The 24,673-nt window shown below is 34.9% G+C and overlaps 1 protein-coding gene and 1 long non-coding RNA gene across 3 annotated transcripts in view; one reads left to right on the top strand and one right to left on the bottom strand.

The window, feature by feature from the left end:
• LOC118908253 (uncharacterized) overlaps positions 1-2,198 on the top strand; it is a 32,819-nt gene extending 30,621 nt beyond the window's left edge. The window contains exon 3 of the long non-coding RNA XR_005023114.2: positions 1,553-2,198. This is a non-coding gene — a long non-coding RNA (uncharacterized LOC118908253). The remainder of the gene's footprint in view (positions 1-1,552) is intronic.
• STAG1 (STAG1 cohesin complex component) overlaps positions 1-24,673 on the bottom strand; it is a 463,391-nt gene that overhangs the window by 38,392 nt on the left and 400,326 nt on the right. For both annotated transcript variants that reach the window (XM_036877372.2, XM_057498066.1), the window contains one exon: positions 11,428-11,508. In XM_036877372.2, coding sequence (XP_036733267.1) covers positions 11,428-11,508 — 81 coding nt within the window. The remainder of the gene's footprint in view (positions 1-11,427; positions 11,509-24,673) is intronic.

Genomic DNA, 24,673 nt, shown 5'->3' with positions numbered 1-24,673 from the left:
GTCTGACAGCAAAGTAAACATCTTTTATCATTAATTTTGGTGGAGAAAATCTCCAATCTCTGTACCAGAAGGTGGGAAATGTTATGTTTTGTTTAAATATTCTTAATGTTGCTTTAGGTCTCTGATAAACTAATTTAAAACATACTTTCATATTATAGTAATTGCCATTTAGATCTTCTCAGTCCTAGCTCATTACTTAGATCACGAGGGATTAAATATTTTAAGGAGTTTGAATAATTATAAATCATCAGGTCTTTAAAAACCACTGTTCGTATGTAAGTAATAATAACATCTAACTGGACAGACTAGTGAAGCTGAGGAAGCCTTATGCTGTCCCTCAAGGGTTCAGAGGGTATTCCCTACCAGAACGTTAGTCTCCAAAACTGGAGGCTCAGTATGAATAGTGTTGTAAATATAGCATGGCATTCTCAATGGAATGCTGGAATCATGAGTCGTAAGTTCTTTTCGAAGTTGAACCTACTTACTTCTGGTTTCAAGAGGTTTTTAGAATTGCTACAATTAGGTAAAATTTTATTTGGTATACACAGCCATCCACTTCTGTATTCCAGACCGTTTTTTTTTTTTTTAAAGAACATTCTGCGTGCTGAACAAGAATGGATATAAAACAAGACGTGGCTCTTTCTCCCCTTTCTTAGATCAGCCACTCAGGCAATTGAGACTGGGACTTAATATTAATAGGAACATAACTATCAAAGAATGACTCTAAAGTCATGGAATTATCAAAAGGAAAGGCTTAAAGCTAAATAGCTATGGAGGATAGAATTCTCAAGAAATAAAAGGTAGAGGGAAAAGATTCTTGAAGAAAAGAATGAACGAAAATTGCTATACATACTAAAAGTTCATTCCTAGAGGAATACGTATTATTTCACACTTTTGGCCCCATTCCCAGCCCCTTCCAAGCAGTTAACTCTGGATGGACAGGTACTGTCTTCTGTTATTGTAGGAATTTGAGGCAAGGGCTTGAATGAGCTCTCTTTGTTATTCGTTAATCTAAAGGGAACAGGAAGCGAAGAGGAAAGGAAGAAGTGTAGAAAGCAGCCTGCAGATATTTACACTTCTAGGAATGTATGTTGTCAAGGAGTAGCAAGGTTAAATATGTCTCCTCATGGGCCTTGGCCAACACCAGTCTCACCTTCACCTTAACTCCTCCCTTCCCAAATCTGGAAGTAAACAAGTTGAAATTTGCAGAGAACCTTCAGTCAAGAGGTTATAGCGGAGGAACAAATTTTGCAATTAAACATTTCAATAATAATTTGACTTGTAGCTACCTGAGGGAAACATCTTTATATTATTAGGGCCAGGGTCCAGAAAGCTGGGATGTTTGCCACAGGCCTTCCCTACTTCTGTCTAGAGTAGGTAAAGACAGAAAGCACTAAAAATTTAAGACTACAGAGGGCAGATAGCTTCTCCCAGGAGGAAAAAAATATTGAGGATAAATTCTAGATCTCCAGGCCAAAAAAGGCAGTAGGGGCATTATTTCAGTCCTAACTCTTATTTACCTTTCTCTTTAAATGTCTTTGTATATGTCCAGAAGGAGCTGAAGGAAGAAGGATGTTTTCTGCTACAGAGAAGAGAAACTGAAGGCTGCTTCTACAGGACCAGCACTAGGGGGCACCGGAGCAAAGTATACTGAGCATGACCTGTGACTGCCAAAGAGCTTCAACTCTGGAAATTAGGGGAACAGAGGAAATACCCATTGGTGAAACTCAGTGCACTTTTTCAAATAAAGATCTAATCCTGTTCTTGATACAGTCTTCTCATATACTTCATTTTATAAAACAGTGCTCACTGTTGAGTTAAATTGTAACTTAAACTTCAAATATAACTATCATTCATAATCTCCTGAATGATAGTGTTCATGAAAATAGAGAAAATAAATTTTAGAAAGTAACCTCTAAAAAGAAATTCTGCAATATGTATCAAGTATTAAAAGGATGTACAATCTTTGACCTAGCAATTCCATTTCTAAGAATACGATGCAAGATGAAACAATGTAAAACACATTAAAAGCTTTTGCCATCAGAATGCCCATCAAGACATTAATTTTATTAGTCAAAATATTTACACAACCTAAATACTGAATAGAGTGGTAAAATAAATTATAGCATAGCCTACAAGATGGACTGCCAGGCATATATTAAAAATATTATATTTAAACATTTCTTAATAACTGAAGAAATGTTAATTGATGAGAAAACATAAAATTGCAAATATATTAGGATATCAATAAGACTGAAAAATATGTAAGAAAAAGCACTAAAAGAAAATACACCAAAATATTAACAATGGTTATCCACAAGTGTTAAGATTCAGAAATTTTATTTACTTGTTCTTATTTTTATTCATTTTGGTATCATTAATCTACAATTACATGAGGAACATTATGTTTACTAAGTCCCCCCCACAAACGATATTATAGTCACTGTCCATCAGCGTAGTAAGATGCTGTAGAAGCACTACTTGTCTTCTCTGTGTTGTACAGCCCTCCCCATGTCCCCCCCCATATTATGTCTGCTAATAGTAATGCCCCTTTTTTTCCTCCAATTATCCCTCCCTTCCCACCCATCCTCCCTTGTCCCTCTCCCTTTGGTAACTGTTAGTCCTTTTTTGGATTCGGTGAGTCTGCTGCCGTTTTGTTCCTTCAGTTTATTCTTAGTTCTTACATTCCACAGATGACTGAAATCACTTGATCCTTGTCTTTCCCCACCTGGCTTATTTCACTGAGCACAATACGCTCTAGCTCCATCCATGTTGTTGCAAATGGTAGGATTTGTTTTCTTCTTATGGCTGAATAATATTCCATTGTGTATATGGACCACATCTTCTTTATCCATTCATCTACTGATGGACACTTAGGTTGTTTCCATTTCTTGGCTGTTGTAAACAGTGCTGCGATAAACATAGGGATGTATCTGTCTTTTTCAAACTGGGCTGCTGCATTCTTAGGGTAAATTCCTAGGAGTGGAACTCGTGGGTCAAATGGTATTTCTATTTTGAGTTTTTTGAGGAACCTCCATACTGCTTTCCATAGTGATTGAACTAACTTACATTCCCACCAGCAGTGTAGGAGGGTTCCCCTTTCTCCACAACCTTGCCAACATTTGTTGTTGTTTGTCTTTTGGATGGTGGTGATCCTTACTGGTGTGAGGTGATATCTCATTGTGGTTTTAAATTGCATTTCTCTGATGACCAGCAATGTGGAGCATCTTTTCATGTGTCTGTTGGTCATCTGAATTTCTTGTTTGGAGAACTGTCTGTTCAGCTCCTCTGCCCATTTTTTAATTGGATTATTTGCTTTTTGTTTGTTGAGGTGTGTGAGCTCTTTATATATTCTGGATGTCAACCCTTTATCAGATCTGTCATTTTTGAATACATTCTCCCATACTGTAGGATACCTTTTTGTTCTATTGATGGTGTCCTTTTCTGTACAGAAGCTTTTCAGCCTGATATAGTCCCACTTGTTCATTTTTGCTTTTGTTTCCCTTGCCCGGGGAGATATGTTCATAAAGAAGTTGCTCATGTTTATGTCCAAGAGATTTCTGCCTATGTTTTTTTCTAAGAGCTTTATGGTTTCATGACTTACATTCAGGTCTTTGATCCATTTCATATTTACTTTTGTGTATGGGGTTAGACAGTGATCCAGTTTCATTCTCTTACATGTAGCTGTCCAGTTTTGCCAACAACAGCTGTTGAAGAGGCTGTCATTTCCCCATTGTATGTCCATGGCTCCTTTATTGTATATGAATTAACCATACGTGTTTGGGTTAATGTCTGGAGACTCTATTCTGTCCCACTGGTCTGTGGGTCTGTTCTTGTACCAGTACCAAATTGTCTTGATTACTGTGGCTTTGTAGTAGAGCTTGAAGTTGGGGAGCAAGATACCCCACTTTATTCTTCCTTCTCAGGATTGCTTTTGCTATTTGAGGTCTTTTGTGGTTCCATATGAATTTTAAAACTATTTGTTCCAGTTCGTTGAAGAATGCTGTTGGTATTTTGATAGGGACTGCATTGAATCTGTAGATTGCTTTAGGCAGGATGGCCATTTTGACGATATTAATTCTTTCTAGCCAAGAGCATGGGATGAGTTTCCATTTGTTAGTGTCCTCTTTAATTTCTCTTAAGAGTGTCTTGTAGTTTTCAGGGTATAGGTCTTTCACTTCCTTGGTTAGGTTTATTCATCGGTATTTTATTCTTTTTGATGCAATTGTAAATGGAACTGTTTTCTTGATTTCTCTTTCTTCTAGTTCACTGTTAGTGTACAGGAAAGCCACAGATTTCTGTGTATTAATTTTGCATCCTGCAACTTTGCTGAATTCCGATATTAGTTCTAGTAGTTTCGGAGTGGAGTATTTAGGGTTTTTTATGTGCAGTATCATGTTATCTGCAAATAGTGACAGTTTGACTTCTTCTTTACCAATCTGGATTCCTTGTATTTCTTTTTTTTGTCTAATTGTTGTGGCTAGGACCTCCAGTACTACATTGAATAACAGTGGGGAGTGTGGGCATCCCTGTCTTGTTCCCGATCTTAGAGGAAAAGCTTTCAGCTTCTCGCTGTTAAGTATGATGTTGGCTGTGGGTTTATCATTATTGGCAAAAAGGCTCACAAACACATGGAGGCTTAACAACATCTCCTAAATAATCAATGGATCAACGACCAAATTAAAATAGAGATCAAGCAATATATGGAGACAAATCACAACTACAACACAAAGCCCCAACTTCTGTGGGACACAGCGAAAGCAGTTCTAAGAGGAAAGTATATAGCAATCCATGTGTATTTAACGAAGGAAGAACAATCCCAAATGAATAGTCTAAAGTCACACTTATTGAAATTGGAAAAAGAAGAACAAATGAGGCATATGTTGTTGCTCCTCTGTTGGGTGCATATATATTTATAATGGTTATACCCTCTTGTTGGACTGACCCCGTTATCATTATGTAATGTCCTTTATCTCTTGTTACTTTCTTTGTTTTGAAGTCTATTTTGTCTGATACTAGTACTGCAACACCTGCTTTTTACTCTCTATTGATCGCGTGAAATATCTTTTTCCACCCCTTGATTTTTAGTCTGTGTGTCTTTGGGTTTGAGGTGAGTCTCTTGTAAGCAGCATATAGGTGGGTCTTGCTTTTTTATCCATTCTATTACTCTGTGTCTTTTGGTTGGTGCATTCAGTCCATTTACATTTAGGGCGATTATTGAAAGACATGTATTTATTGCCATTGCAGGCTTTAGATTCGTGTTTACCAAAGGTTCAAGGCTAGCTTCTTTACTATCTGTCTAACTTAACTTGCTTGTTAAGCTATTATAAACACAGTCTGATGATTCTTTATTTCTCTCCCTTCTTATTCCTACTCCTCCATTCTTTATATGTTAGATGTTTTATTTTGTGGTCTTTTGTGTTTCCTTTGACTGCTTTTGTGAGTAGTTGATTTTATTTTTTGCCTTTAGTTAGTATTTGGTTGGTCTGCTTTCTTTGCTGTGATTTTATTTTCTCTGGTGACATCTATTCAGCCTTAGGAGTGCTTCCGTTCTAGAGCTGTCCCTCTAAAATACCCTGTAGAGGTGGTTTGTGGGAGGCAAATTCCCTCAACTTTTGCTTGTCTGGGAGTTGTTTAATCCCTCCTTCATATTCAAATGATAATCATGCTGGATACAGTATTGTTGGTTCAAAGCCCTTCTGTTTCATTGCATTAAATATATCATGCCATTCTCTTCTGGCCTGTAAGGTTTCTGTTGAGAAGTCTGATGACAGCCTGATGTGTTTTCCTTTGTAGATGAACTTTTTTCTCTCTCTGGCTGCCTTAAATACTCTCTCCTTGTCCTTGATCTTTCCCATTTTAATTATTATGTGTCTTGGTGTTGTCCTACTTGGGTCCCTTGTGATGGGAGTTCCATGGGCTTCCATGGTCTGAGAGACTATTTCCTTCCTCAGTTTGGGGAAGTTTTCAGCAATTATTTCTTCAAAGACACTTTCTGTCCCTTTCTCTCTCTCTTCTTCTTCTGTTACCCGTATAATGCAGATATGGTTCCATTAGGATTGGTCACACAGTTCTCTTAATATTGTTTCATTCCTGGAGATCCTTTTATCTCTCTCTGTGTCAGCTTCTCTGTGTTCCTGTTCTCTGATTTCTATTCCAATAACGGCCTCTTGCACCTCATCCAGTCTGCTCTTAAGTCCTTCAGAGACTGTTTTATTTCTGTATTCTTCCTTCCAACTTTATCCTTTAACTCTTGCATGTCTCTGCAGGTCCATCAGCATGGTTACAACCTTTATTTTGAATTATTTTTCAGGAAGATTGGTTAAATCTATCTCTCCAGACTCCCTCTCGGGGGTTGTCTGGGTTATTCTTGACTGGATCAAATTCTTCTAACTTTTCATGGTGATAGAGGTAGTCCTGGGCAGTTGGTGCATGTGTTAGCTGTGAGAACAAAGTCCCTTCCTGCTTCCTGGTCGTCTTGCCCACCATGCTCCTCTGCTGGTTACCTGCACACGGGGAGCAGCTTCCGGTTTTATTTCTGGAGCTGCCACTGGCAGGGCAGCCGTTGGGGCAGCCCACAGCCCTGTGGGATGTGGCAGGGGTGCTGGGTGTGCTCTCCTGCAAGAATGGCAACCCCTAGCGCCTTGTCTTGGGCAGCTGTGCGCCAACGGGGCCTCTGAGTCTGACCTGGGCGTCTGCAGAGGCTCTGGGCATCTGCTGTGGGCGTGGCTGCTCTCAGGCTACTCCCCTGCTATGGTGGGGCCATGCCGGAGGGGGAATGGATGGGAGGCTGTTGATCGCCGTGAGGGGCCTCAGAGCTGTGCTGCCGCCCAGGGGGTAAGAGCGCCTGGAGTTCCTTGGGATTCCCAGATGCTGGACTAAGTGTCCTGGGATGCTGTCATCCAGCTGTGAGGCCCCTGTCCCTTTAAGACTTTCAACAAGCACTCGCTTTTCTTTTGTCCTGGGGCTGCGGGGACCTGCTCGCAGATTTTACTGTTCCGTTTCCCTAATATCCAGCACACCACACACTGTATGTCTATGCTCCCGGTGTGGATGGCTAGGGCTGGGTATTTAGCAGCCCTGGGCTCCCTCTCCCTCCCCGCTCCAACTCCTTTCCTCCTGCCGGGAAGCTGGGGTCAGGGGGGTTCTCGGGTCCTGCTGGGCCGCGGCTTGTTTCTTACCCCTTCGTGAGGTGCTGAGTTCTCGCAGATGTAGATGTAGCCTGGCTGTTGTATTGTATCTTCTGGTCTCTCTTTTAGGAATAGTTGTATTTGTTGTATTTTCAAAAATATATATGGTTTTGGGCGGAGATTTCCGCTGCCCTACTCACGCCGCCATCTTGGCTCCTCCCTGATAGTATCTATTTACATGTTTTTTAAAACAAACGTACTCAAATAAGAGAACCAAAAATTATGAAAAACCACTCTATATGTTATACCCCAAACTAATAACCATAATTTATTAATTAAAAATTTAAGTGACCTCTTCAGAGATTTAAATGTGTTTCTTTAAATGAAACCATAAATAGAGAAAAACAAGTAGTGGTCAGTTGGTTAGCTCCCTCACTAGCAAAATGGTTCATTCCATATTAACATAATTAGTATTCAACAACCAAAAAAACATTTTCAAGTCTCTAACTGATCAACATTATAAATGTTATATTATAACCTCAAGGTCTATATATAGAGCTCAAGGGTCTGTTGCATTACATTTAATTTTCAGGAAACAAATTCAAGGGAAAAATAAGCATAAGAATTTTAGATGCATCATTACCAAAGTCATTTGTATAGTTAACCCATGGCATTACAAATTAAGCCATTTAAAAATCAAAGTAACTTCTAATTTAAATGCTTTTATGGTACAGAATGATGAAAGAAAACTGGCTATGTGACATAACTTACAAAGCTTTTCAATACCCAACAGATTGATATGGTTAATTTGTGTTCAGTTAGGAGTTAACCAATGTGCCACTAAAAATTTTATTAAAAAAAGAAAAAAACTACAACAAAACTCTCTACAACTTGTTGCAACTTAATAACAGAATTTAAAGAGTGCTAAAAGAAAAACCACTAGACTGAGATTCTACAGACTTGGCTATGTAAGTGTTATCTTAGGCAAGTCCCAATTTTTCTAAGTATCCAGTTTAATATCTATAAAAAGGGATTCTAACACCTATTTTACAGGATTATTGATAAGATTTAATTAAATTAGAGCATTTAATTCAAGTGATTTGCAAAATGTAAAAACATCAGCAAGATAATTATAACAATGTCCCCTTATCTAAAACAAGCAGGTTTCATCAAATCATTTCCAAATTCCCTTATAGCTCTAATATTACATTTATGAACAACAGAATAATGCTGCTACAGTAATGAAGATACAGAACACACTAAGAATTTTTCTAGTATTCATCCAAGCTCAACAACTCTGATTTATGAGTTGTGTTATATGTGATAAACTAAAACCTAAGATTAGGATGGATAGTCAGGATATTTTTGTACTAGTAGTTTTTGAAAATTAATTTTTGTGATAAAATTATTATCACTGTTAAATATCACCAACAATAAAAACAACCCTTCAAATAGTATCGAAGGTATAAAGCAAAAAGTACATCTCTCTCCTTATGCTTGTCCCCAAAGAATTTCTATTTCCCAGAGGTAACCACTGTTGAAAATTTACTAAGATATTTATCCAGACATCTTCAGTATAGCAGTTATTAACCTTAGCAAAGACTGCAGAATTTCAGAGATAGAAAAGATTTGCCCAGTACACTTTTAAATTTCTAAATGAGTAACATGAGACACAGATGTGGTTTAGTTGCTATTAATATATGGAAAGCACTTTATAATAGATAAAAAGCTTTAACATAAATCATCTGTTTTAAAATTACTTAAGTAACTTGCCTCAAGGTTATTTATACAACTTAATGACTTAGATGGAACTATAGTTAGGAAGTTGATATCTTATTAAGTGGGATAATATATATATTATATGCACACTATAATATTTATGCATATGGCTCTTAAATTTTCAAAGATAACCTACATCACAAAGGATTAGGAAGTGTGGCAACTCCTGATCTAGTAATTATTATGTATGTGTCATTAAAATAATTGTTTTAAAAGGAGAATCTTAGTAATGAAGGAGTGGTTTTTAAAGTTTGATGTGTTTTGAAGATTCATGCTTTTCAAGATGATCACTTAGAGAATCTAATTTTAAACTACAAACAATTGACACACAATGATTACTGAATATACTTTAAATTTAAAAAACAATCACAATAACTTCAAGTGAGAACTTGAAAGAATTAAGTAAGAAGAATTTCATATTTTATATAAATGCATACAGAACTATAAACAGGAAGCAACTTAATAGTAGAGCCAATGAAAAGATGCTACAGCATTCTTTCTGGCGTAAAGAAAACCAGTGTTGGCCACAAAATCTGCATCGCCACTGTGGCAGTGACAACTATGAAATCTGTATTATGATTAATAACAAAAATGAAGCTATCTTTTATTATAAGAATTGTCAGACCAAAATTATATTGAAAGGCAAGGAAGCTCAAAATAATTTTTCTGTAACAGCATTAAAAAAACCCAGAAAAATAAACAAACAAGTGGGTTCAAGAATAGAGATTCTCACTTCAATTATGCAGTATCTGGAGTAAAGGACAAAATTTAAATTAAGTTCAATGGAGTTGAATTAAGCATTACTTATGCTAAATTTTTAGGCAAGTTTATATTCCAAATTTACTAAAGTGCAATTATCAACATTCAGCAAAAATACAAAATAATTCAGATATTAAAATGATCTCTGGAAAAAATGGAATATAAAAATCACCCAGATGAAAAAATCAGAAAAAAACCTGTGTGTAATATATAAACTCTTGTTAACAAATTTTAACTTAAATTCAATCTTTCAATTTTACATATTAAATAACATTTCAAAAAACATGAAAATGTAATACAGTTGTAGAGTGGCTTTTTCTAATAAAGAAAGGTTAAATTTGTGTTGCGCTTTTCACTACTGAAACTGTTAAAAGAAACTAGGAAGTTAACTAATATATTAGCATCCTTATAACTGAAAATAAACAAAAAACCCAATTATTTTCTAAAGGCAGAGAAATCCTCACGTTATTAATCAGAAAGGACAAAAAGGAAAAAATTCTTTTTCTGAGAAAAGAATGCTCCATCAAGCTGGTGGTTTTATATAGAAATGCATTATTAACCTTCTTTACTGTTGAACACCTTCTGCTTCGTCAAGATGACGATATGTAAACATCATAATATTTTTACTTGGTTCTTTATCAAGTGTTTGCTTATTACATGTTCAAGTATTTCTTATTCCATGAAACAATTAAAACATATTTACTTTATATTTATGTCGGATAATTCCAATGTATAAAATATTTTTGATCTGATTCTCTTCATGGTCCTATTAATGGCTTCCTGTTTTCTTTTTTAGTTGAATGATTTTTCACCATGAGATCATTTTTCTTAAAAAATTTAATTAGTGGAAAAGTTCCTTCAAAAAGGATTCACATTTGATTCTGTTAGGTGTGGGGATACCAGCACTATAGAACATAATAAATCAAAAGCTTATTTTAATGTTTTAAATGGACCACTGAAGTAGTATGAATTTAGGGTGGAAACCCATGTAAAAACTAGCTCATGGTTACAAGCTTTCATAAGAGACCTATTTTTTCTTCTTTTATCAATCGCAAATTTTAAGACAAGCTTTTTTCCTTATATTCCCTCATGAATAAAGATGGTGTGAGTTTATTTCTTGTGCTAGGAATAGCTCTTAGGATCTCAACTTTACCATGGAGCTGTGCTACCTATTAGATATCCACCTTGGAAGGGCCTTGGGATTTGTCTAGATTAGAAAATATCCTCAAGGTTACATAGGCTTCAGTGCTCTGCTCAACTCTCCTGCATCCTTGTTTCACTTAATTTCTCTGGTATGTATTTTCCTTTTTGTTTTGCATGGTCATGGATAGATTAAAATTAAAAAAAAAACACCTCTATCCAACAATTTAAATTGTTTTTTAATAAGAATGATGTTTAGTTTTGGCCCCAAGGTGTTATAATGTCAGAATCACAAGTTACATGTATTACCTTTCAATATTATTCTCTTTTTATAGCATGGCACCTATCAGAGCACTTGTGGTTTCTACTACAGCTATTTCTTATAAGAATTCTAACTTTGTGTGTATATACAATTCTGTGTCTGTTGCTTGAAGAACTAGTTATCTTCCGAAGAGGTAAAACGTACTTAATCATAGGATAAAGTAAGAATTGATAACAATATTATATATTTTATTGAAAGTTAGAATTATAATATGTGATAATAATAAGCTATTAATGAGTTAAGCAAGGTTACTTTATTTTGGTAATAACCCTCCTGCTTTCAGAAACTTCTACTTACTTTGGAAGGAGAACCATCAGTAATTTTCACCAGTTGCCAAAGAATCGAATAATGGGAGCACTGCAGGGCCTGTACGACTATCTGTATCAAATAGAAAAATTCAGTAAGACATAATTTATGGTTTGCATAGTATCAAGAGAACAACAATATTTATCAGTTTTAATCTTATTTTTTGTAGAATTAATGAGAATGTATAAAATTATATTTGGTTAAAAAAAAAGACAAACCAGCATGTTAACCTAGAGAATAAAGATGTAACATATCTTGATAAATATGGACCCAAATAACACCACGCTTTCAACAAAAATGGTTATGAATACTTTTAGCCATACTTTTGAAGGGAAACTGAAATTACATCCAAATTTTGTAACTAATATCTGAAACTGAAATTCATCCAAATTTTGCTAAATGATTAGTTTTAAAGCATTCTTAACATAAAATATAACTCATATAAAATGTGCACAAAACATATAAAACAATGAATATAAAGAAAAATACTATGTAACCACCACCCAGGTCAAGAAGTAGAACACAGCAGCACCTTCTACCAATATAATCTCTCCTCCCCAATAAGGGTAACAGTTATTTTATCAGGCAGTCAGTACATTTTAGCTACCTCAGAGTGCATTTCTAAATACTGAGGACCTCAGAGGGCTTTTGTTTGTGTGTTATTTCTATCTGTATTACCATATGAGAAACTAAAACTTATTTAAAATTTGTAATTATTTTTAACTTATTTAAAACTTATATATTAGAAACTATAACTTATTTAAAAACAAAAACAAACTGATATATCATAACATAAATACTCCCAAAAAAGAATGAAATTTTCTAAAATGAAAAAAATTTGGTGGGAAGATGGCACTGTTCTACATTTTTGCAAACCTCTAACATTTGGCTTAACAGAAAACCAAAGTTTTGTATCTGCTTTTGCATTCTGTTACATATGCTGTTTTGATTAAAATATATTAAGAAAATCCAATGTTACAGATTAGCTGGAAAAATAGGGTATATTTTAATAGTCTTTGTAGATAAATCTGGATATTCTTTGATATGACACCAATACTTCCATGTACATTTGTGAGAGAATGAGAATGAAAAAAGCAAACATTTTCCTGTTATTATGAAAATAGTTTGACTTCATGGTCCTGATCTGGAAACCCCAGGGGTTCCTGGACCATGCCTTGGGTACCACTGCTCTAGGAACAGGATTGCTGAGTCATAAAGTATATATATGTTTAACTTTATAGTAGTTCATACCAAACTGTTGCCCAAAGTATTTAATGAGCTTTGATACTTCCTGTGTCTCCATGTTTTTACCAACATTTGATAACATCATGTTTTAAATTCTGTGATTTTATTATGTATGAACAGTATCTTAATGTGGTGGTTAACTTACACTTCTTTAATTACCAATGGAGATGGGCACCTTTTCATTTTTTACTGGCACTGAATTCAGTTTATGAAAAGTCTGTCCCAGTTTTTCAGAGAGACAAATAACAGAGTTCAGGAAGGTAAAGCTGATTAAGAATCATAACACAAAATAGAATTTCATTTTGGATAGGTATTTTTCTACCTTTTTTTTGAATACATTTGTTGTAATAAAGCTTACCCGATAATACGATATTCTACTATTATAGTGTCTCTAAATCTTCCTCACTTGATAAACTAAAAACTCTAAGGATGAATATATATAAAGAATAAAAACGCAAAGAGAAACAAGTACATGGAATTCTGGAGGAAGTAGTTAGAATTTTAGCTGGTTTTACTTTAAAAATGTCAGGTTTCAGACCATGAAAGCAAAAGATATCTATAACATGCCTACTCAGCACTGAAAATAGCTCAACAATATTAGAGGAATGAGTGGTCCTGCTTTTGATGCAACACTTATGAGATATGTCAGGGTTTTATTAAACATAATAATTAAATGACTGATTCATGGCATACTGCCAAAAACAAGACTACTGAAACATTATCAAATTATGAACATTACTGCTAAAGAAATCACCTTACACGACTTAGAAAATGCTCAATATGGTACACCTATTGGTATGGGATACCTTTTGCTACCTTCTATTTTAAAATATAAAGTACATTAGTAAAGTGGTTTGTGTGGAAGGAAAAGAGATTTGAATTTCTCTTCAATCTGAAACCATCTGAACTGTTAAATTACTGGAAGTGATATACAAATTAACAAATCAATGGGAAATTAGGATACAGAAAAAAGTTATGTCCAAGAATTGCTTAACTTTGGTTATATCATCCTAATCATCACAAATATCATTTCTGTTTTTTCTACATTTCTATTGACCTATATACTAGGAATTATTCTGTGTTACAGAGTTTTGCAGAAGTTTCTTGGAGGTGGTTATAAGAAAAGAGAGGTATTTGGTCACTCCAAAACCTATTTCAAATAGAGCATCTTTATTTTAATCTGTTTCATATATTGGTATTCGTCTTAAGTTTATTTTAGAAGGGCTCCACTGCTTTATTTTAAAATAAAAAGCTCACTTTTACTGACTGGGCAGCATTTTGCTTTCTCACCGGTATGGTTATATAATACAGCCGATCACATTTCAAAGAAAATTTAGAACTCTTCTTTCCAGGTTATTCCAACAGTTATGTTGGTATTTTATCCTACATACTAGCAATACTGTCCTAACTTGTCCAGAAGTCATTTACTCAGCAACTTCATTTTATTGTAGTACAGATCAAACAACAAGGACAAGGGATTGTTCTAACCTGTGAGGAACATCATCCTATATTTTCTTGATTAACACTGCTCTATCCTGAAGAGGATCTTCAAATAATAGCAAGTGTGGGTCTGATGACTAAGAATTTCTTCCAACCCTACTCTTCTGTGCTCATGTTTATAAGAGGTAACATTCCTGGGAGGACACAGTAATGTGTTTTGCACATTTCTGGGCAAAAGTAATTAAGAAACAGGCAAGCCTTTTCTATCTTCTCCTCCCCTATCTGCTAGCTGGATACCAACGCCCCAGGAGATCTTGGGTCCCTGAATGACTGTGTGGTGGTGCAGGTACACGACATTTCCCTAATTGCACTTCATGTTCTGGGGCTGAGAAATAAATTTCTATTGTGTTAAGCCACTGAGATATGGAGATTAATCTATTATAGTAGTTAGCATTATCTTAACTAACATAATTTTTTATTAGGTCATTTACTTAATAATCAGTTCTTATCTATTTAAAGGAACTACTGCTCCTTATCTTTGATTAGCAGATTGAATCAGTGAGAATCATGCAACCTCCAGTTAATGATATCACATATCTTGAAGATGAATTGTATCACTAAATATAAATTAAGACTAAAGGCTAACCTAGAACATTTAAGTTTAGAAAAACTGAACTTGCATGGAAAATAAAATCAGACTAGAGAATAAGTAAAAAATCATTATGCATAATATACACACACAGATACATACTATCCACACATATGGGACATATTTAAAATGATCCTATCATAACTGTGGGTAAATTTGAACTCTCACTTTTCTGTTTGCACGAGACTTGAAGGGGAAGTAGGATCAAATTTTTTAGCTGATATCCCCTTTTGAAAAGAATGTTTAGATGCAAATTAATAATCAACATGGCTTCACCAAAAAAGGATATAAGGCTGGCAAATAAGCACATGAAAATATGTTTAACATCATTAACATTAAGGAAATGTACATTAAAAGCACAAGGCACTACATATATATCTACTAGGACGGCTAAAGTAAAAAATACTGACAAATACCAGTTGCTGGAAAGGATACAGAAAAACTGGAATTCTCATACATTGATGGCAGAAATGCACAATGGTACAGCCACTCTGGAAAATGGTTTGGCAGTTTCTAATAAAGGTAAATACACACTTAAAATAAGATGCAGAGATTGCACTCTTGGGCATTTACTTAAGATAAATGAAAACTTATGTTCAAACAAAGGACTATACACTTATATTCACAGCAGCATTTAGCTGTTGTGATAGTCAAAAGCTGGAAACAACCCAAACATCTTGCAACGTGTGAATGGATGAAACAAACTGTAGTGTATGTACACAATAGACTACAACTGTGCAGTAAAAACGAACCACCTATTGATTGACACAACTTAGATTCATCTCAAAGGCACTGTGCTCAGCCAAAGATTTTATGCTCTAAAAGGTTACAGTATGATTTCATTTATTTGGAAATCTCAAAAAAAACAAAACTGTAGTGATGGAAAATATCAGTGGTTTCTAGGAGTCCACAGGTAGGGCAAGCATATAACTATAATGGGATAAGTTTTTGGAATGATGAAAACTGTTCTGTAACCTGACTGGGTGGTGAGCACATAAATCTATGCACACTTTAAAACTAATAACATCACATAAAAAGGAAAGTTAATATTACTGTGTAGTAATTTAAAATAGGACAATATGGCAGAATGGAGTTTGCAGTAATAAATTTTTCTTGAGGAAATGCTAAGAAAAGTACAAATATCAAAGGAAATCACAGTGATATAAAGTAACAAATACTTCTTTAATAAAAGGATTCCTAAGTTTTACATGTGCTTTGGGAATGGGGGATCATCCAAAGTGCTGTATTACCAGAAGGCATGCTATACTATAGATTAAAAAAAATCTTGAGATGGATGAAACTCAGATTCAAAAAAATTCAAACAGTAAAAGGTTAATTTCTGTAACTAAAAAAAAAAAAAAAAAAAACTTGCCTAGGAATTGATTTCATAGCAGTTTAATGTATATTAATGCTTATTAATGCTTGGCAGTTCTGGACCCTGGGATATTACTGTCAAGCTTTCTTCTAATTCCAAGTAGTATATGAAACAAAAGCAAGATTATGAAGAAAAATATATGTCAATAATGAGTCCAGTATGGAATATTATATTCTCCTTTAGTAGTAATCTCTTTTTACTGATTTCCAAAAGGGGATTTGGTATATGGTGGAAAGCACATTGGATGAGGGGTTTACATCACACAATTTCAGGCCAACAACAGTCCATGTGCAGTAGACTTTTCTCCTCATTTATACTCCTTTATTTATTGCAGCATTATTTAATAGTCAAGATGTGGAAGCAATCAAATCCCCCACCACTTCCCCTATGGCAACTACCAGTCTATTCCGTGTTTATTAGCCTTTTACTGTTTATTTGTTTTATATTTTAGAATCCACATATAAGTGAAATCATATGGTATCTGTTCTTTCTCTAATTTCACTTAGCATAATACCCTCTAGGTCCATCCATGTTGTCTCAACTGGAAAGATTTCATTATTTTCTTATAGATGAATAATGTTCCATTGTGTATATACCATATCTTTATCCATTCATTTATTGATGGGCACTTAGGTTGCTTCCGTATCTTGGCTACTGTAAATAACGCAGCGATAAACCTAGGAGTATATAAACCTTTTTGAATTAGTGATTTTGTGTTATTTGGGTAAATTCTCATAAAGTGGAGTTACTGGGTTGTATGGTATTTCTGTTTTTAGTTTTTTGAGAAACCTTGAGAGAGCAGATGAATTTCACCCTAGCCTTGCCTCCGAAGGACCTATAAAGATTAAAACAAAAACAAAACAAAACTTCATGCTCCAAGCATAAAAATTAAGAGCCAACAGAAATAATTTAACATTTTTAAAATTAACAGTCTAATCTAAATCATTTTTGCAATCATTATGTTCGAGAGCTTTGGCTGAGACAGCTGAAATATAAGAATAAAGATTTTATCAAATTTTTCTGTGGCTCCTGGTTCTAAAATTTACACCAGGTAATGAATGTTTTCTTTTGTTCCTGTGGTTATGTTTTGGTCTGGGACTTTCTAAACCTCAAAATATACATTGGTCAGGCTTGTAAGTGGCCTTCATTAAGTATGACAAACAATTACTCTTCTAGTTTTTACCCTTTTTCATTTTTAAAACACTAAGCTATAATTTACGTATACAGAAAAATTTCCTGTTTTTAACATACAGTTCTGTGAATTTTGACAAATATATAGTCATGGAACGACCAAAAACAATCAAGATTTTGAACAGTTTCATCATCCCTAAAATTCCCCCATGCCCTTTTGCACTCCGTCCCTTCCCATATACTGGATATCTCTTTTCTGCCCCTACAGTTTTGATTTTTCTAGAATGCATAGCCATTATACAGCATGTAACTTTGTACATCTGGCTTCTCTGACTCTATGTTAGTGAGATTCATCTATGTTGTTTTTGTAACAGTACTTCCTTCCACTTTATTGCTGAGAAGTATTTTATTGTATGGATGATAATTTGTCTTCATACATTCACCAGTTTATGGATATTTAAGTTATCTGCAGTTTTGGCAATTATGAATACAGCTGCTATAAACATTCAGGTAGTTAAATTTTCATTTCACCTGGATAAATACTCTGGAGAGGGACTGCTGGGTCAGATGATAAGTGTATGTATAACTTTATAAGAAACTGTCAAACTGCTTTCCAAAATGGTTATACCATTTTGCATTCCCACCAGCAGTGTGTAAGGAGTTCCAACTGCTTTCTGAAAAATTTGTAGCAGTATCTCATTGTGGTTTTAATTTCCATTTCTATAATGACTAATGATATAATAAATTGTTTTTCATCTACTTACTTGCAACCTACCATCTTTGATGAATATCATTTCAATTCTTTTGCCCATTTTCAAAAATTGGCTTGTTTTTCTTACTATTGAATTTTGAGATGTTTATATTTTTGGTACAAGTTTGTTATTAGATCTGTCAGTGGCAAATATTTTCCAGTCTACGGGCTTGCCTTTTCAATTCTCTTAATCTTTTAAGAGCAGAAGTGCTTAATTTTGATGAATGTCTATATTTAACTTTTTTCTCTTACAGATTGTGCTTTTGGTGTTGTGTCTAAGAAATCTTTGATTAACTAATGACCACAGATTTTTTTAAATGTGTTTTTCTAGATGTTTTATAGTTCCAGATTTTACATTTAGGTCTGTGGTCTATTTTCAGTTAATTTTTGTTATATGGTGTGAAGTATGGATTGAGATTCATTTTTTTATATGGATATCCAACAGTTTAAATACTTGCCGAAAAAATTATTCTTTCTTCAAAGAACTGCTTTGGCACCTTTGTCAAAAATCAACTGAACATGTATGTTTAGGTCTATATTTGGATTCTCTATGTTGTTCCTTTGATGTATGTATCTATCTTTTCTTCAATACCACATTAAATTACTGCTTATAGTAATAAACCAAGTAGTGTGAATCTTCTTTGTTCTTCTTTTCAAAATTCTTTTGGTGATTTTATTTCTGTTGCCTTTCTGTATAAATTTTGGAATCAAATTGCCAATTTATACAAAAAGTCCTGAAATATTAAATGCAATTGTGTTAAAATCTAAGATGAGCTTAGGGAGAACTGACATCTTAACAATACTGAGTCTTCTAATTCATGGACATGATATATCTTCATTTACTTAAATTTTTTATTTCTTTCATTAGTGCTTTGTAGTTTTGCATATGGATCTTGCATGTATTTCATTAGATTTCCACCTACATATTTCATGGTTTTTGGTGCTATTGTAAATGGTGTATAATTTTAAAAATTTCAATTTCTAGTCATTCATTACTAAAAAACTGTTTTAAAATTTAAAAAGCAATAGGTATATATGGTAAAATATCCAACAGTATAATGGTGTACAATTAAAACTAAATTTTCTGACCACTATAGAACTCTAGTTTTTTGTTGAGAAAGTCACTGCTAACAGTTTACGTATCACCCCAGAAATAATCTGTCGACTAAAAGGCATGTGTATAGATAGATCTTATCACCTTTAAATTTACATACTGCTCTGCTCCTTGCCTTTTTCATTAAATTTCTTTTCACACAGAATATTTAACATAAATAATATCAACCTCATTCTTTTATTTATAGGCACATGGCATTGCACAGAACCAATTTAAATAATGCTACTGAGAGCATCTTTGTATACATATACAACTATATGTCTGTGGTCTAAATGTCTAGAATGACAAACGTGCAATGAAGGGTATATTCACTTTGAGTTTTGATGGAGATTAACAAATAATTTTCTAAAGGGATCATACCAATTTATTTTCACAAAGGTATTTGAGAGTATGTCAGTATTAAACAAAAAACAAATTTCATTAAGGTTTTCTGATGTATACATACAGTTGAGAACTACTGGAACAGAACCGAAAGGGTGAATCTGAGTTTAAAGACAAAACAGGCAGGTTCTGCTGTGGTTCATAAGACAAAATATGAAGGGTTAAACTACAGAGATAGTTGGAGGGCTGGAAGAATGATGGTGAGAAGAAATATTCAGAAGGCAGAATTTTAAAAAAGTCTCTTGAGATTAAGGACTGTTTCTAATATACCCTTATATCCTGAGTACCTGACACTCAAACACACTTTCTGGTCAATAATGGCTAAGCAGATGGTAAACTGGATGTGTGTATGGGTGGTGGCAAAGTCCCAGAAGATTTTGATAAAGCATGCCCAAAGAGAAGCTGGAAGTGGGTAGCTGAAATAATTTCTAAGCCTGGACAGGGAAATATGTGTGTAGTCGTCTAAGGAAAGCATGACTCTGTTATTTACATAAAAGTCATAATCTATATAAAATCAATAACCTAAGTTAAACTCAACACCTGTATTATGTCCACTTTAAAGAAAGGTGTTGATTTCCACATCACAATGACAGATTAACTCATAGCAACTAATCTCTCTGCATAATTCCCAATGAAACAATACAAACGACATTAGGAAAAATAAAAATATAAAAAAATAAGAGTCTGCAGAGGCCCCCTCAGCGTGCAGCTGCCCAGCACAAGCAGGCAGGGGTTGCTGTTCTTACAGGAGAGGAAGGCGACAAGCAAGTGGGAAGGGACTTTGTTCTTCCAGCCAACACACAACTGCCCACAACTACCTCTATCGCCATGAAAAGGCAGAAGAATTTGATACAGACCAGAATAACCAAGACATCCCCTGAGAGGGAACCTGGGGAGATAGATTTAACTAATCTTCCAGAAAAAGAATTCAAAATAAAGGCCATAAACATGCTGATGGAGCTGCAGAGAAAAATGCAAGAGTTAACGGATAAAGTTGGGTGGGAGAATACAGAAATAAAACAGTCTCTGGAAGGACGTAAAAGCAAAATGGACGAGATGCAAGAGGCCATTAATGGAATAGAAATCAGAGAACAAGAACGCAGAGAAGCTGATGCACAGAGAGATAAAAGGATATCCAGGAATAAAAGAACATTAACAGAACTGTGTGACCAATTCAAATGGAACAATATCCACATTATAGGGGTAACAGAAAAAGAAGAGAGAGAAAAAGGGATAGAAAGTGTCTTTGAAGAAATAATTGCTGAAAACTCCCCCAAACTAGGGGAAGAAATAGTTGCTCAGACCATGGACGCACACAGAACTCCCAACACGAGGGACCCAAGGAGGACAACACCAAGACACATAATAATTAAAATGGGAAAGATCAAGGACAAGGACAGAGTATTAAAGGCAGCCAGAGAGAGAAAAAAGGTCACCTACAAAGGAAAACCCATCAGGCTGTCATCAGACTTCTCAACAGAAACCTTACAGGCCAGAGGAGAATGGCATGATATATTTAATGCAATGAAACAGAAGGGCCTAGAACCAAGAAAACTCATTTAAATATGAAGGAGGGATTAAACAATTCCCAGACAAGCAAAAGTTGAGGGAATCTGTCTAGCAAAAACCACCTCTACAGGGTATTCTAGAGAGACTGCTCTAGAACAGAAGCACTCCTAAGGCTAAATAGATGTCACCAGAGAAATAAAATCACAGCACATACCAGACCAACCACATACTAACTAAAAGCAAAAAATAAAATCAACTACCCACAAAAGCAGACAAAATAAACACAAAAGACCACAAAACAAAACATATAAGAATGGAGGAGAAGGAATAAGAAGGGAGAGAAATATAACATATAAAGAATGGAGGAGAAGGAATAAGAAGGGAGAGAAATAAAGAATCATCAGACTGTGTTTATAATAGCTCAATAAGCGAGCCAAGTTAGATGATAAGACAGTAAAGAAGCTAACCTTGAACCTTTGGTAAACACGAATCTAAAGCCTGTGATGGCAATAAGTACATATCTTTCAATAATCACCCTAAATGTAAATGGACTGAATGCACCAATCAAAAGACACAGAGTAACAGAATGGATAAAAAAGCAAGAACCATATATATGCTGCTTACAAGAGACTCATCTCAAACCCAAAGACATGCACAGAATAAAATAAAAGTCAAGAGATGGAAAAAGATATTTCATGCAAACAACAGGGAGAAAAAAGCAGGTGTTGCAGTACTTGTATCAGACAAAATAGACTTCAAAACAAAGAAAGTAATAAGAGATAAAGAAGGACACCACATAATGATAAAGGGGTCAGTCCAACAAAAGGATATAACCATTATAAATATATATGCACCCAATACAGGAGCACCAACATATGTGAAACAAATACTAACAGAATTAAAGGAGGAAATAGAATGCAGTGCATTCATTTTAGGAGACTTCAACACACCACTCACTCCAAAGGACAGATCCACCAGACAGAAAATAAGTAAGGACACAGAGGCACTGAACAACACACTAGAAAAGATGGACCTAATAGACATCTACAGAACTCTACACCCAAAAGCAGCAGGATACACATTCTTCTCAAGTGCACATGGAATATTTTCCAGAATAGGCCACATACGAGGCCACAAAAAGAGCCTCAGTAAATTGAAAAATATTGAAATTCTACCAACCAACTTCTCAGACCACAAAGGTATAAAACTAGAAGTAAATTGTACAAAGAAAGCAAAAAGGCTCACAAACACATGGAGGCTTAACAACATGCTCCTAAGTAATCAATGGATCAACGACCAAATTAAAATAGAGATCAAGCAATATATGGAGACAAATCACAACTACAACACAAAGCCCCAACTTCTGTGGGACACAGCGAAAGTAGTTCTAAGAGGAAAGTATATAGCAATCCATGCATATTTAACGAAGGAAGAACAATCCTAAATCAATGGTCTAAGGTCACAATTATTGAAATTGGAAAGCGAAAAACAAATGAGGCCCAAAGTCAGCCGAAGGAGGGACATAAGATCAGAGAAGAAATAAATAAAATTGAGAAGAATAAAACAATGGAAAAAAATCAATGAAACCAAGAGCTGGTTCTTTGAGAAAATAAACAAAAAAGATAAGCCCCTAGCCAGACTTATTAAGAGAAAAAGAGAATCTATACACATCAAAAGAATCAGAAACGAGAAAGGAAAAATCATGACGGACCCCAAGGAAATACAAAAAATAGTCAGAGAATACTATGAAAACCTATATGCTAACAAGCTGGAAAACCTAGAAGAAATGGACAACTTCCTAGAAAAATACAGAATTCCAAGACTGACCAAGGAAGAAACAGAAAATATAAACAGACCAATTACCAGCAATGAAATTGAAGCGGTAATCAAAAAACTACCCAAGAGCAAACCCCTGGGCCAGAAGGATTTACCACAGAATTTTATCAGACATACAGAGAAGACATAATACCCATTCTCCTTAAAGTTTTCCAAAAAATAGAAGAGGAAGGAATACTCCCAAACTCCTTCTATGAAACCAGCATCACCCTAATACCAAAACCAGGCAAAGGCCCCACCAAAAGGTAAAATTACAGACCAATATCCCTGATGAACATAGATGCAAAAATACTCAACAAAATATTAGCAAACTGAATTCAAAAATACATCAAGAGAATCATACACCATGACCAAGTGGGATTCATCTCAGGGATGAAAGGATGGTACAGTATTTGAAAATCCATCAACACCATCCACCACATCCACAAAAAGGACAAAAATCACATTTACCATCTCCATAGATGCTGAAAAATCATTCAACAAAATTCAACATCCATTCATCATAAAAACTCTCAACAAAATGGGTATAGAAGGCAAGTACCTCAACATAATAAAGGCCATATATGATAAACCCACAGCCAACATCATACTTAACAGTGAGAAGCTGAAAGCTTTTCCTCTAAGATCGGGAACAAGACAGGGATGCCCACTCTCCCCACTGCTATTCAACATACTAGTAGAAGTCCTAGCCACAGCAATTAGATAAAACAAAGAAATACAAGGAATCCAGATTGGTAAAGAAGAGGTCAAACTGTCACTATTTGCAGATGACATGATATTGTACATAAAAAACCCTAACGACTCTACTCCAAAACTATTAGAATATCAGAATTCAGCAAAGTTGCAGGATATAAAATTAATACACAGAAATCTGTGGCTTTCCTGTACACTAACAATGAACTAATAGAAATGAAATCAGGAAAACAATTCCATTCACAATTGCATCAAAAAGAATAAAATACCGAGGAATAAACCTAACCAAGGAAGTGAAAGACCTATATACCCTGAAAACTACAAGACTTTCTTAAGAGATATTAAAGAGGACACTAACAAATGGAAACTCATCCCATGCTCCTGGCCAGTAAGAATTAATATTGTCAAAATGGCCATCCTGCCTAAAGCAATCTACAGATTCACTGCAATCCCTATTAAATTACCAACAGTATTCTTCAACGAAATGGAACAAATAGTTCAAAAACTCATATGGAACCACCGAAGACCCCGAATTGCGAAAGCAATCTTGAGAAGGAAGAATAAAGTGGGTGGGATCTCGCTCCCTAACTTCAAGCTCTAATACAAAGCCACAGTAATGAAGACAATTCGGTACTGGCACAAGAACAGAGCCACAGACCAGTGGAACAGAATAGAGACTCTAGACATTAACCCAAACATATATAGTCAATTAATATATGATAAAGGAGCCATGGACATACAATCGGGAAATGCAGCCTCTTCAACAGTTGGTGTTGGCAAAACTGGACAGCTACATGTAAGAGAATGAAACTGAATCACTGTCTAACCCCATACACAAAAGTAAATATGAAATGGATCAAAGACCTGAATGTAAGTCATGAAACCATAAAACTCTTAGAAAAAAACATAGGCAAAAATCTCTTGGACATAAACATGAGCAACTTCTTCATGAACATATGTCCCCAGGCAAGGGAAACAAAAGCAAAAATGAACAAGTGGGACTGAATCAAGCTGAAAAGCTTCTGTACAGAAAAGAACCCCATCAATAGAACAAAAAGGTATCCTACAGTATGGGAGAATATATTAAAAAATGACAGATCCGATAAAGGGTTG

The sequence above is a fragment of the Manis pentadactyla genome, chromosome 1 (assembly GCF_030020395.1).
Source record: "Manis pentadactyla isolate mManPen7 chromosome 1, mManPen7.hap1, whole genome shotgun sequence".
Taxonomy (NCBI): domain Eukaryota; kingdom Metazoa; phylum Chordata; class Mammalia; order Pholidota; family Manidae; genus Manis; species Manis pentadactyla.
This window is presented reverse-complemented; position numbering and strand designations above follow the sequence as displayed.